Here is a 12,500-nt window from a genome sequence, read left to right as displayed (position 1 = left end):
AACAGCATTTTACCAAAATGGGAACTAAAATACTGGCATCAACGGACAGAAAACCGCCCTGTTCCAAACGCTGGATCGATCAAACCTCCTCCCTGCCTTTCTTTCCCCTCTCTTTCTGTTCTCCATTCCTCACCATCTTCTTCGACATTGCCTGCACACCTCTTCCAACCTCGTTTTTGCCAGAATAATTAAACCACCACCTCCCCAGGATCTCAGGAGGGCGGCTAAAGACCCACGCTGCCCGGGAGTTCCGGTTACACCCCCCTGTATCAGCCTGTTCTTTGGGAGAAAAAAAACAAAAGGGGAGGAGAAAAACTTGTGTGGAGTGGGGGGGTGTAATTACGGTCTCCGGTAACAGTATATTAAGGCCAGGCATTAGCTCTCGCGTACACGTGCTGATTTAATAAGCATCGTCGCCGCGCGGCGAGACGAGGAACCAGAGATGTGCGATGGGATTCAGTCTTTTGGGTTAAGAGCAGCTCCAACAATGTCTTTAATTGTCTAAATGTGTCTCCGGCACGGCACTGCACGTCCTTCAGAGAGCGCGGGGGGGGGGGGGGGGGGGGGGGGAATCCGAGCCAGGAACGTGGGAAGATCAAGTGGCTGAGTGTGTGTTTTCGACTTTCCGCATGGAAAATAATTGCGATTACCAAGTCGGAATGTAATTAGTAAGTCAATTATGTTAATGCCGGGTTCAAACTAATTAAATCTATATCATAATTTTTTGTGTATGCAGGCTTTTGTAATGCATGCACTGTAGTGCAGAAAACCAATGTGCTTTTGAAAAGAACCGTACAGCAGCACACTACATTAAAGAACACCATAATATACTCAACAATGCACCGATTACATAATACAGAACACACACAACAAAATGCTTTTGCACGGCAACACACGACGCCCGACACGCAGGCGCCACTCACGGGCTGCGTACGCAGGCCTCACCGCCAGAGCAGGATTAACACCACATTCACACACATCCGTGGACGGATGTCATTGACTTTTCCTGGGGCGCTCTCGAAATGCATTGTGGGTCCGTCCGTTCTGTCGGCTCCGTTGCCTGCGTCAGAAAAGTTGAGAAACTTTCAACCTTTCAGGCAGCGACGGATCCGTCGGCCAATCAGATCGCGTCCCCCAAACGTCAGACACGCCCTCTGTCATCCGTCGACGGACGTGCGCAGTGTGAACACGGCGTTAACACAAGGCGGTGGGGTTTCTTGTTGGTTGTTACACCGAGGGCATGTCTGACATATAGGGGACTAGTCTTTGCAGACGCAGCCTGCAGCCAATCAAATCGCTTCCCGCTACAAAGCCGATGTGTGGATAGAAATACAAAAGATGACACAAACAACAGGTGACTAAAAACAATCCTACAGATTCCACATTTCTTTAAAAATATATAAGCCAGATTTTTCCTTATTTCTGCTTGTTATTGCAAAATGGATCCAGTAGTCGTGTGGATTGTATTTGCATAACCGCGATCTGATTGGCCGACGGATCCGTCGCTGCCTGAAAAGATGAACAATTCTAAACTTTTTTGAATGGACGGACCCACAATGCATTTTGCGCTCCGTCAGTCAACGAGATCCGTCGACGGGCGCATGTGGTGTGAACGCACGGTTACCTGGCAGGGAGTAGAGATGCTCCCAGACATGGCCTCCGTCGAGGTAGGGTTCCAGCGCCTGGGTCAGGGCCTCCGGGACGGCGCTCAGAGACGAGAGCAGGTTGAAGAGCGCCACAGCAAAGTCACTCCCCGCCTCGAAATCCTCCGGGGAGACCTCTGAGCCGCCCTCCCCGCATAAATCTGAATAACAATAAAACAGAACGTCATAATAATGACAAAGACTGCTTAGAGGAGACACTATAGGGGAACATTGCAAGCGTTGTATACCTGTGTCTATCTGTTTAACCACGCCTCTATCTCCATCGATCCATCCATCGAAGACAGCTGGTCTATTTCTCGATTTATAGAAATCGATTTATTTTTTTAACAATCTATGATCAATGTATACATAAAAGGAAGCTTAAATGGACATTGATTCAGTTAATTTAGATTGTGGTGGGACGGCTATACAGTACAGCATACAGTGTCAGTGACTTTATTAATGTGATTGGCCTTCAAAGCCATCCGTCAACCCCTGTCAGCCATTCGTCCCGGCCTCCCATTAGTCATAGCATCTGAAACCCCCCCCCCCCACACCCCCAGATGCAGAAAGGCTAGAAACACAAGAGACAGACAAAAGACAACCTCAACATTCTAGGCAGCGCTATCCTTCGACTCCCGCGCCACAAAAACACACAACAGCTACAACATTGGATAATGTCAACACTGCTCAACCGTGAGCACACAACCCCAGACAGGAAACACACAGAGGATGCTTCTAAGAAAATAAGTCAAATAAATAACGATAACACACATCTGTGCTGAGTTGAAGAGAGGGGGGGGGGGGGGGGGGGGGACGTAGGAAAACAGGAGTGCATTTGGGAGAGACCCTCCCCCAGGCGAGGAGGAATCTACAGCACATGCAGACAGGAAGTGAACAGGACAAGGTTTTGACAGGGTGTCCTTGTGGAGGCTGCTGTCTAAGAACGGGTTCGGTGTGTGTGTGTGTGTGTGTGTGTCTCTCATTTGTATCTATGGATATATGAACACATACCGTACGTGCGTGTACACCTGTGTGCCTTAACCATCTGTGTAAGCGTGAGTGGTTGTGTGTGCGTGTGTGTAGGTGTGTGTGTGTGTGTCTGTGTGTGTGTGTGTGTGTGTGTGTGTGTGTGTTTATCACACAGGTTGCTGGGGAGAAGGCTCGTTGCTACAGAAGTGGCAGACATCCAGAGGTCTGTCAGTCTGCTGTGTTGGAGCTGACAGCTCATTGAATAACGTGTGTGTGTGTGTGCGTGCGTGCGTGCGTGCGTGCGTGCGTGCGTGTGTGTGTGTGTGCGAATAGAAAAAAGAAGAGCACGTGAGAGAGAGAGAGAGAGAGAGGGAGGGAGCGAGAGAAGGGGTGGTTCTGTGATAGAGGGCAGAGATGTTCCCATGTGACTAATGCACGGCTATTTTAAAATGACAGGACTGAGTTAACTGCCACATTACAGCGATGCGTGGGCACTGATACCAGCCAACCCTAATGTGAGCCAGGTGCCGCAGGAAGCCTCCATCGCCTCTCCAAGGGCCAGATGACGATTCATTCGTCATCTCCTTCAGGAGCCTCGTTTTACCCCCTCAGTATCTCTCTCTCGCTCCTGCTCTCCTGCTCCATCTCCCGAGCATCTCGCTATCACAATCAATATTACGAACGCGCGTGCACGCATGTGTGTGAGAACACGCACACATACACACACACACAGGGTATGGTCAGATGTCCTGACCTACAACCATTTATATTAGTGCCCCTTTATGCAGGTCGTGTCCACGTCTCTCTCCCTCGCTCCTCTCTGATTGGTCCTCCAGGAGAGGCCGTGGCCGCCTCCCTGAGAGGCCGTTGACACTGAGACTGAACTGTGGCTGTTAATTGCGGCCATTCTTTCCCTCCTAGTGGACGCGAAAAGCAAAACAGGTTCACTGCCTTTCTGATAGTAGTGCCGTCAAGGAGAGGTGATGGTTTGTGTGTGTGTGTGGGTGTTGGTGAGTGTGTGTTGGTGTGTGTGTCCGGATGTCCATCCAATATTGTGCTACATTCCCTTTTTTTCCCCTTCATTCCCTTTTATCCGAGCTTCCTAATCTTGAAGCGTGGCCGATTCCCACACCTGTTGGCCTTCTGTGCGTGCGGCTGACCGGCACCAGAGGCTGAAAACCCCCGCGATCGAGAGCAGACACGCTGATTAAGGAGACATGTGTGCGTGTGTGTGTTTGTGTGTGCGTGTGTCCGCACGCATGCGTGTGTTTGAGCGCAAGCGCATGTTAAGGTGCGTATCTGTATGTGTGTGCATGTGTGTGTGGGACGGCTTTCGAGGTGTGTGCTACAGAATCAGGAGTAGGCAACTAATATACAAAAACAAAATTATAAAAATGCAATAAAAAAGTATTTGAAGCAGTATTTCTTCAAGTGAGAATGCACCGTACCCAAGGCCTCTTCCCGATCCAGTAACCAGGGGGGGCCCAAAGGAGCATAAAAATACCTCCCTCTCTCTCTCTCTCTCTCTCTCTCTCTCTCTCTCTCTCTCTCTCTCTCTCTCTCTCTCTCTCTCTCTCATTCTCTTTCTATCTCTCTCTCTCCCCCTCCCTCCCACCCTCTCTCTCCCTCCCTCCCTCCCTCCCCCTCCCTCGTTAATTATCCCGTCATCACGGTGCTGCGTGAGACTCAGCTCTTCCGGCGTTGATTTACGGCGGTGCCCGGCGGGCGGCTTTGGTGGCTGTGGGTTCGGGCCGAAGGCGGGGGGGGGGGATTGGAGGTAGGTGTGTGAGTTGGAGCAGAGGGTTGGGGAGGGAGTGCCTAAAAGCAGTCCCTGGGCCAGACCTCGGGGTCCCGCTGCAGCTTGTTATTAATGAGGTTGCTGTAATGTGAATTAATGTGCGAGTGCACAACAGTCTTTAAAGGTTAGAGCGTTGCCCGAGCGGGCGGAGCATCGAGGGGAGGGGAAATCTTTTAAAGGTCAGCGTCGTTCTCCCGGCCCTGCACAGTGTTTATTACTGACTACTATTGATTTAGTAGCAGCGATGGCCGCGCTGGAACAGGGGCTGCTGTTGCTGATGATGATGGTAATGATGATGATGATGATGATGATGATGATGACGATGATGGCGTCGGCGGCAGGCTATACGCCGCTGATGACTTCATAAGATGCAGGTTCAAGTCCGGTCAGTGACTCTGGCTTTAGGATCTTAAACGAGCAGACAGGACGACTAATGAAACGGATTGAGCCTTGGAGGAGATCCATAACTCTGCACTCCACCTTGTCTCCCCAATCAGACTTTAGATTAATGATCCAAAGTCTGATAGGAGACGTACTCTGGGGGACAGGGCGTTCTGTTTTCTGTCGCTTTTGTTTGGACTAGTCATGTCCTGCCTTAGCACAGAAGGACTGCTGATCACAGATCATTCTCCTCCACTCAGATAGGTTGTTTACAGTGAACATGAAGGACAGTCGCTTGGGAACCATAAAAATCTCGCAAGCTCATGTTCAATTGGCTCGACAGATGAAGTTTGGCTCTGCTCCCATACAAAAAGATTTCAGCCCGGTACGAGATAGACCGACCAATCACTGCTGTTTATCTAAAACGAGGCGGAATAAATACAATGACAGTGAATGGTGCAGATGAGCGCTGAAGAGGCATCTGACAAAACAACAACAAAGATTGTCTGCCACTGGTGTAGAATGTTCTGTTGATTCTGCCATCGGAATGGTATTAAACAAACCAAACAGTATATTTTCGCTAAAAGAAGAACAAGCGACTTCACTTGAAGCTCTTGTTGAGCAAGCATGTTGTCTGTTTAAAATGTCTTTGTCCCTCAGTTCTGCGTCACCCGTTTCACTCCTGTCATTGGACGAGGCCTATCCAATCATGTCCAGAGGCATTTTGATCTACCCCGGGCGGTGACGCCCCTTCGAAATAGAGAATGAACGGAGATGTTCCAGACTAATGGCAGTTTGCAATTCATCGGGCGATGCCAAGCTAGGAGAAAAGCACTGATAGAACACATGCATGTAAGCACACACACACACACACCCTCCCATCATTAAAAAGACTCATCATAACACACCCTCCCATCATAACACAGACTCACATCATAACACACCCTCCCATCATAACACAGACTCACATCATAACACGTCCTCCCATCCTAACACGGACACTCATCGTAACACAGACTCTCATCATAACACACACTCCCATCATTACACACACTCCCATCATAACACACACTCCCATCACAACACACACTCTCATCCCACCCCAGCTCCAGAGAGAAACAAGGCTTACGGGCGTGGCCAAGGAGCATCCTGGGCAGGTGACAGTCTCCCTGCAGCAGCATTCGCAGCAGCAGCCTGGGACTGTATCCGGGGTCAGAGGTCAGCAGCCTCAGCTGACAGGCACAGGCTGCCGGGCCCACCAGCTCATCACTGCAAGCCGGGGGAAGGAGACAAGAAGAGATGACAGCTCGGCAGTTGACAGGTAACTGGACAGATAGCAGCCAATGTAATGAGAGAATCGGGGGGGGGTGGGGAGAGGAAAAGAAAACAAACACATTGAGAAGAGGTGGCTGGCTGAAAGACAAGGTCAGAAATCAGGCGTGTCTTTGCTGATATGAAAGGAGGTTGCATTCAGTGTCACTCACTTGTTGTAGAATTCACTCCCTGGAAAAACCGGGCCATATTTGTTGATGGGCAAATGCATGTTTATGTGTTAAATCAACTGCAACCACAAAGCAACAGCCCTTATTGTATGTGAATTTTGTTTTTGTAGAGATGTATGAAGACATAACATAAAATATGCATACATAACAGTGTTTAGATCAGAGTTAAGTGCCAGTCCCAAGAGCATTTTGTTAAATGCTGCCATGTGTGCCAGTGTTGTGATTGGTCTTTTGAGATGACTACATCCATATGTCACTACCCAAATATGTGCTTTTTATTATACCGGTTAAAGTGTTCTTTGTTAAAGAAAAGAGGCAAAAAAGGTTGCACTTTACAGATGTTTCCTTCACCATTCCCGTGACGTTGTTCTCTATCTGTAAGAAACTGAATTTAACCCTCGGTCCTTTTAAACGTATGTCTGACGTGAATTAAGTAGACGACGAATCAGTGTTAGTAAATCAGCCCCCAAACTGGGAAGGTCTGGGCATTGCAGAAGTCTAAGATCTGCCCCTAGTAAACTCGTTGCACAGTGTGCAATAAGAAGGCATTACCTCTAATCCTGGCCGGCTAAAGGCAAATTAACGCTTGGGTTTGGGCCAAATACATGAATATACATCAGCTACCCCCCTCTACATCTTCTGTATAACCAAGAGGCTGCAGCCAGCTGTGGGTAATGAGCTGTATCTTTACTGTGTGTGTATGTGTTGGGGTCTGCGTGTGTGCCTGTGTGTGTGTGTGTGTGTGTGTACGTGAGGGTTCTTACACATGTGCATACAGAAATGAGCCTGTGTGCACATGTGCCTGTCTGCTTGGTGCTTTGAACATCTCAATAAAATCTAATTGCTGGAATGGACACAGTTTGCCTATGGACAGAAACGGAGGAGGAACTAGACGTGTGCTTGTGTGCTTGTGTGCGTGTGTGTCTGTGTGTGTGTGTGTGTCTGTGTGTGTGTGTGTGTGTGTGTGTGTCTGTGTGTCTGTGTGTGTGTGTGGTGCACCCTGCTGTTTGACTGAGGAAAGCTAGGCCTCGACCTGACAGCGCAATTTATGATGTCACTGGGCCCGCAAATCCAGAAGAAATCCTCCTTTAACTGCTCTGATAAATCTGTACGTCTACAGACCGGGGTAAGCTCACACAACAAAGACACACGCGTACACACACGCACACACACACACACACACACACACACACACACACACACACACACAAGTGGGCACGAGTAGATACATACACATGCGTATACATGCGTACACACACACACACACACACACACAGACGCGCGTGATCGCGCAGACACACACACACACGCATGCACGCGCACACACACACACACACATATGCGTGCACACACACTTGGCAAAGACACACACACACACACACACGCGTGCACACACAAACGCACACACACACGCATGCGCTGACACACAAAGGCATGCATGTGCACACAGACACACATGCATCTACACCATTCCCTCAGATGTGGGCTCCCGCTTTCTAGCCCATAATGCCAGTTGATTTGTGCACATGCTTTGTGATGTTATTATTGTTTTATTTAATAACCATAACGATGGGGTCTGTTTTAACGGGCTGGGGGAGATCTGGTTACAGGAACAGACTCCTGGATTAGGATCGTTGGATTCTGGCCAACAGGACCTGCTCTCACCCCTAGCCCCCCTCCCCCCTAAGATCCTCTGGCACAACTCACATCTGACAAGGGGCGGGGGGGGGGAGATGCAGACAAATAAAGAGGTCATCAAAAATAAACTAATTTCAGTGTCTCCTCTAAGAGATCAGGTGGCGGGGGGAAGGTGGAGGAACTGTGGTATGGTGGGGTGGTGGTGGTGGTGGTGGGGTGGGTGGTGGTGGTGTGAGTGGAGGGGACGTGATGACATCACTCGGAGAAGCCCAGAGAGGGCGATGACAGATACGAGGAGGGCGGAGCTAGTAACTCGCCGGGTCACGGCGAGTTACGAGACAGCCGTGCACGCGGGACAGACCTGAGTGGGCACTGCTGACACCCATACAGTGATGGGATGGAGGGGGACGGAGAGGGACTCCCCAGGTCGAATCTCTGACCGGAACATTCTGTGTTCTCCGCTTGCACCATGTCTTCGGTAAACCCCGCAGAAAACTAAAACAATTGATTTCTCTTTGGTCTTTAGGTGTTTCTTTCCTTCTCTCCTTATTCTCTGCCTGTCTTTCTTACACGTGGCATCATCTGTCTCAAATCACCGAGGCGTCCTCTATGGAGCTGTTATAGTTACATATATAAATGATGTATATATATATATATGGGCACTAACTCACTGACATATGGCTCTCTGTACGGTGACATTCTGAGTATGTGCGTGCCTCCGTGTCGTTCTTTTATATTATTGTAATGTGTGTGTGTGTGTGTGTGCGTGTGTGCGTGTGTGTGTGTGTGTGTGTGTGTGTGTGTGTGTGTGTGCTATTGTGTGCATCTTTTCTTTAATTTGCTGCCATAAAGATGGGTCGCATCACTGTCAGGCACTTCCAGGTTCCACATATATTAACCATGCTATGGATAATTACAGGGCAGTGTTTAAAGAAAGAGGCGGGGCAAGGACAAACTTGAAAAGCCAAAGGAGAAGTTGATCCACGCGGTGACCTTCTCGCAGAAAGAGTTCCTTAAAAGAAGCTGCCAAGGAGCTCAGATCCAGTGTGGCATCAGGCAGGAAATGTACGTCTTCAGGAAGAAGGGAACTGAAGCAGAGATTCACAGAAAGGCCTTCAGATACGAGAAGGAAGTGAACTCCACTTCCTTATGGACTTATTGCTGTTGGAGGTGGGGACATGGCCATGCTGAGGCCTACTTGAAAGAGAATAGGGAGATCAAATCAGAATCAGAATCTCTTTAAATTGGGGTAGAGGCTCTCAAAATAAGTGCTTTTTCAAAAAAAAGTTTTTTTTACAACAAAAACAAAATGAGAAAAGCGTTCTTTTTAAAAAAAATATATAGAATGTTAAAGAATTCAAAAACAAATATATATATATATTTAAAAAAAGGAGATGGAGGAGAAGAGAGACACCTAACCTCCATACTATGAACCAGCAGGAAGTCAGCACCTTGGACTCGGAATCAGTTTGGACTTGCCAGGACATAAATGGCCACCGCACCTGATCCACGAACAAGGCATATGGACAAAGAAGGGACGGCCCGTCTAGCCTTCTGGACCCTGAACCCCTACTGACCGCACAGGGTCTGGGTCCCGCGGCCGCAGACCCCTGGAGGTGTACCCGGCTGAAGTGGCTGTGGTACCGGCTGAGCTCCTCTTCTCTTAACTTATGAATTCCCTAGATTCAAACAGGTGTACATTCTAACCAGTTCTCAGGGCTTGCCTTAAACATGGTCACTTTTTAAATGTTATGGTAAACCTCTTATTTGAAGACACCACATTTACTTCATTAATATACATAAAATACAAACAATCAACCACGTAGCATGCTATTGTCAAGATGTCCTTATAAACACAATGTGTGTGTGTGTGTGTGTGTGTGTGTGTGTGTGTGTGTGTGTGTGTGTGCTACCTTAATGACTGCTCTGGGTACAGATCAGGGTGTAGGGCATGGAGCCAGTGTACCCCGATGAAGCCATGTGGGTTGGTCGCTTCGGAGTTCTTCACGGATTCACTCATGAAGTTCCTGCAGAACGGGGGAAACACACCGCTTAGATCTAGCATTTAGATTTAAATTCATTACAAACCCATAAAACCATGTGAGAACATAATTAGAACACGGCAGTACTAAAAAACACAACGAAATTCACTACTAAACACATTTTCATCCGGCGTAGTTTTTTCCTGATTTATTACTCTTATCGTCCTTATCGTATAACTTCATGTTTGTACTTAATTCCCGGGCAACAATTCCCGGGCCACACCGTGTCGAAATGAACAGCCGCACACTGACCCGCACAGCACGGGGAGGGGGGGGCCGCTGACCACCATGACGGTGATGAGCTGGTCACACAGGCGATGGACCCTAGAGGACCAGTCGGCGTCCTGGAGGCCCGAGGCAGCTGCTGGGGACGTGAGGGGCCGGACCATCGCCTCTGGAGACTCACTCACACTGGACATCAACTGCTCCACATACAGCAGCACCGCCGTGATGTCACACCTGGGGGGAGGGAGGGGGGAGGGAGGAGAGAAGGACATAATTGAGTGGATGAATTGAGGATCGAAGGATTATTCTGAAGGAAATAAGGAAGGAAGGAAGGAAGAAAGGAAGAGAGGATAGAAGACATAATTAGGGGGATAAGAAAGAAAGGAAAAGAGGGGGGGATCAAGAATGGTAATAATTAAGAAATAAGGAAGGGAGGAAGAAAGGCAGGAAGGAAGGAGAGATGTTGGAGTTAAAAGTAAGTTCAAGATAATGATGAAAAGAAAGGGGAGCTAGGGGCGGGGGCCGGCAGCTGCCTTGAGACATTGAGGACAGTATTCAGGTTCCCTGATGGGCCGTGACATCATGACAAAATGTGCATCATGGCAGTTAAGAGTTGGGGAAGTTGAGGCAGCGCCGACAGCAGGCTGCAGTCATCACTCTCACGGAACAACGTGGATAATGCAGCCACAGAACACATTGCTGCTTATCATCTGTCATCAGCTCCTTGTATCTGCTGTCCCATCAGTCTGTGTCTCTTTGCAGACGATTATAAGAGACAGACGTAAAAAAAGAAAAACGGCAGAGGAAGTCTTTGAGAGGTCCACAAGGTTGTATTTATTTATTTTATTTATGCTGTGTGCCTACAGGCGGCTGTGGGGACTTTGTGGAACCATCTGCTTAGCATGTCCTCACACTTGACATGGAGTGACTGGAGATTTATGTTAAAACAACACACCTACACACACATACCCATACATGCGCGCACACACACACACACACACACACACACACACACACACACACACACACACACACAGACCCATACACGCACACACACACACACGAGTCTATGGAGCATAAAGCATAGTGTTGACACGTTAGGCAGCAGTAAAAAATAAATAGTAAACCATGTCCTGCTGCATATGTGTAGCATTAAGTATCATCTGCTGACTTCCACTCGATTAAACAAGAATAACACCAGGGCATGGGGTAAAACGGAAACTGAATCCAACAACATAACCCTGTGCTAAGTGTCCCGTGTACATACCCTTCTAGTGTGTACTACACTCCATTTGAAAAGGGAAATGCTTTATAAAAGATGTAACAATATTGGGGGTTTGTTCCGTAGTTTGTTTAGAACCTCAGTCCTTTTCTTCCAGAGACATTTGAGAAGAAAATATAGTTGAACTATTTGTTGTCCAAATTGTTAGCAAGATTTCCATTTCCCACATATGTGTAGCTGACTAGTTTGCATCATTAGTTACACAGTGTTTCCCCCACGTTCACACGCCGCTGCTGAATTTTCTCCGCCGCTGCAATAAAAATCCTCTCCTAATTTTTTTTTACGTAGCTCCTTTTAGAAAATGTACAGCGCGTAACGTCAATTGCGCAGCACGCGGCACATCGTCACGTAACCAACATCAAAGAAGAAAAATACACAGCGAGTGTGGCAGTTGTTGGCAGTAGGCTACCCTACACGGTTGCAAAGTTACATTGATTCTAGCAGTAGCGAGTGAAGCGGATGATCGAAGAAAGAAGGAAAGAGTGAGCCAGACAGAGAGAGAGAGGCAGACAGAGAGAGAGAGAGAGAAAGTAAGTTGCTAAAATGTGTCGCTACATGACAACCAGTGTTAAAAACCCTCTGAGCCCAATCATTTTATTGTATCTATAAACCGCAACCTCCGTGCCGTTTTTCCTCTAGTATTGTGTGTGTGTGTGTGTAGGCCTATGTGTGTGTGTGCGTGTTGTCGCTCTTTTTGGGATAGCAACCATGTTTAGTGTTTAAGTATTAGGCAAAAATCTGTTAAGAAATTGTGCAAATTATATTTGCGTTGTGGCATTTTTTGTTTAAATATTACCATACAAAAATATAAAAATCTGTAAATGAAGACACAAAAGGCAAAGTTACAACACCAATAATCCCATCTACAGTAATACACAGGACTGCTTGAATAGGATTTAAGTGCATATTCTCCTCTCAAAGTGCACCAGATTCATGCATTCCAATGTAAAGGGTACAAAAATTTTTCGGCCGGGACCCCTCTAGAGGGTTCAGGGACCACACCACCGCTGCTGAAGA

At 47.9% G+C, this 12,500-nt stretch overlaps 1 protein-coding gene across 1 annotated transcript in view; it reads right to left on the bottom strand.

The window, feature by feature from the left end:
* Positions 1 to 12,500, bottom strand: part of kiaa0825 (KIAA0825 ortholog) — a gene marked incomplete at its 3' end in the record, with an annotated part of 104,615 nt that overhangs the window by 71,514 nt on the left and 20,601 nt on the right. The window contains 4 exon segments of the mRNA XM_079751840.1: positions 1,625 to 1,804; positions 5,924 to 6,063; positions 9,848 to 9,961; positions 10,229 to 10,435. Coding sequence (XP_079607966.1) covers positions 1,625 to 1,804; positions 5,924 to 6,063; positions 9,848 to 9,961; positions 10,229 to 10,435 — 641 coding nt within the window.

This window comes from Pollachius pollachius (assembly GCF_949987615.1).
Source record: "Pollachius pollachius genome assembly, chromosome: 1".
Lineage (NCBI taxonomy): Eukaryota > Metazoa > Chordata > Actinopteri > Gadiformes > Gadidae > Pollachius > Pollachius pollachius.
The sequence above is the reverse complement of the archived record's forward strand: the minus strand, read 5'-3'. Positions and strand labels throughout refer to the sequence as shown.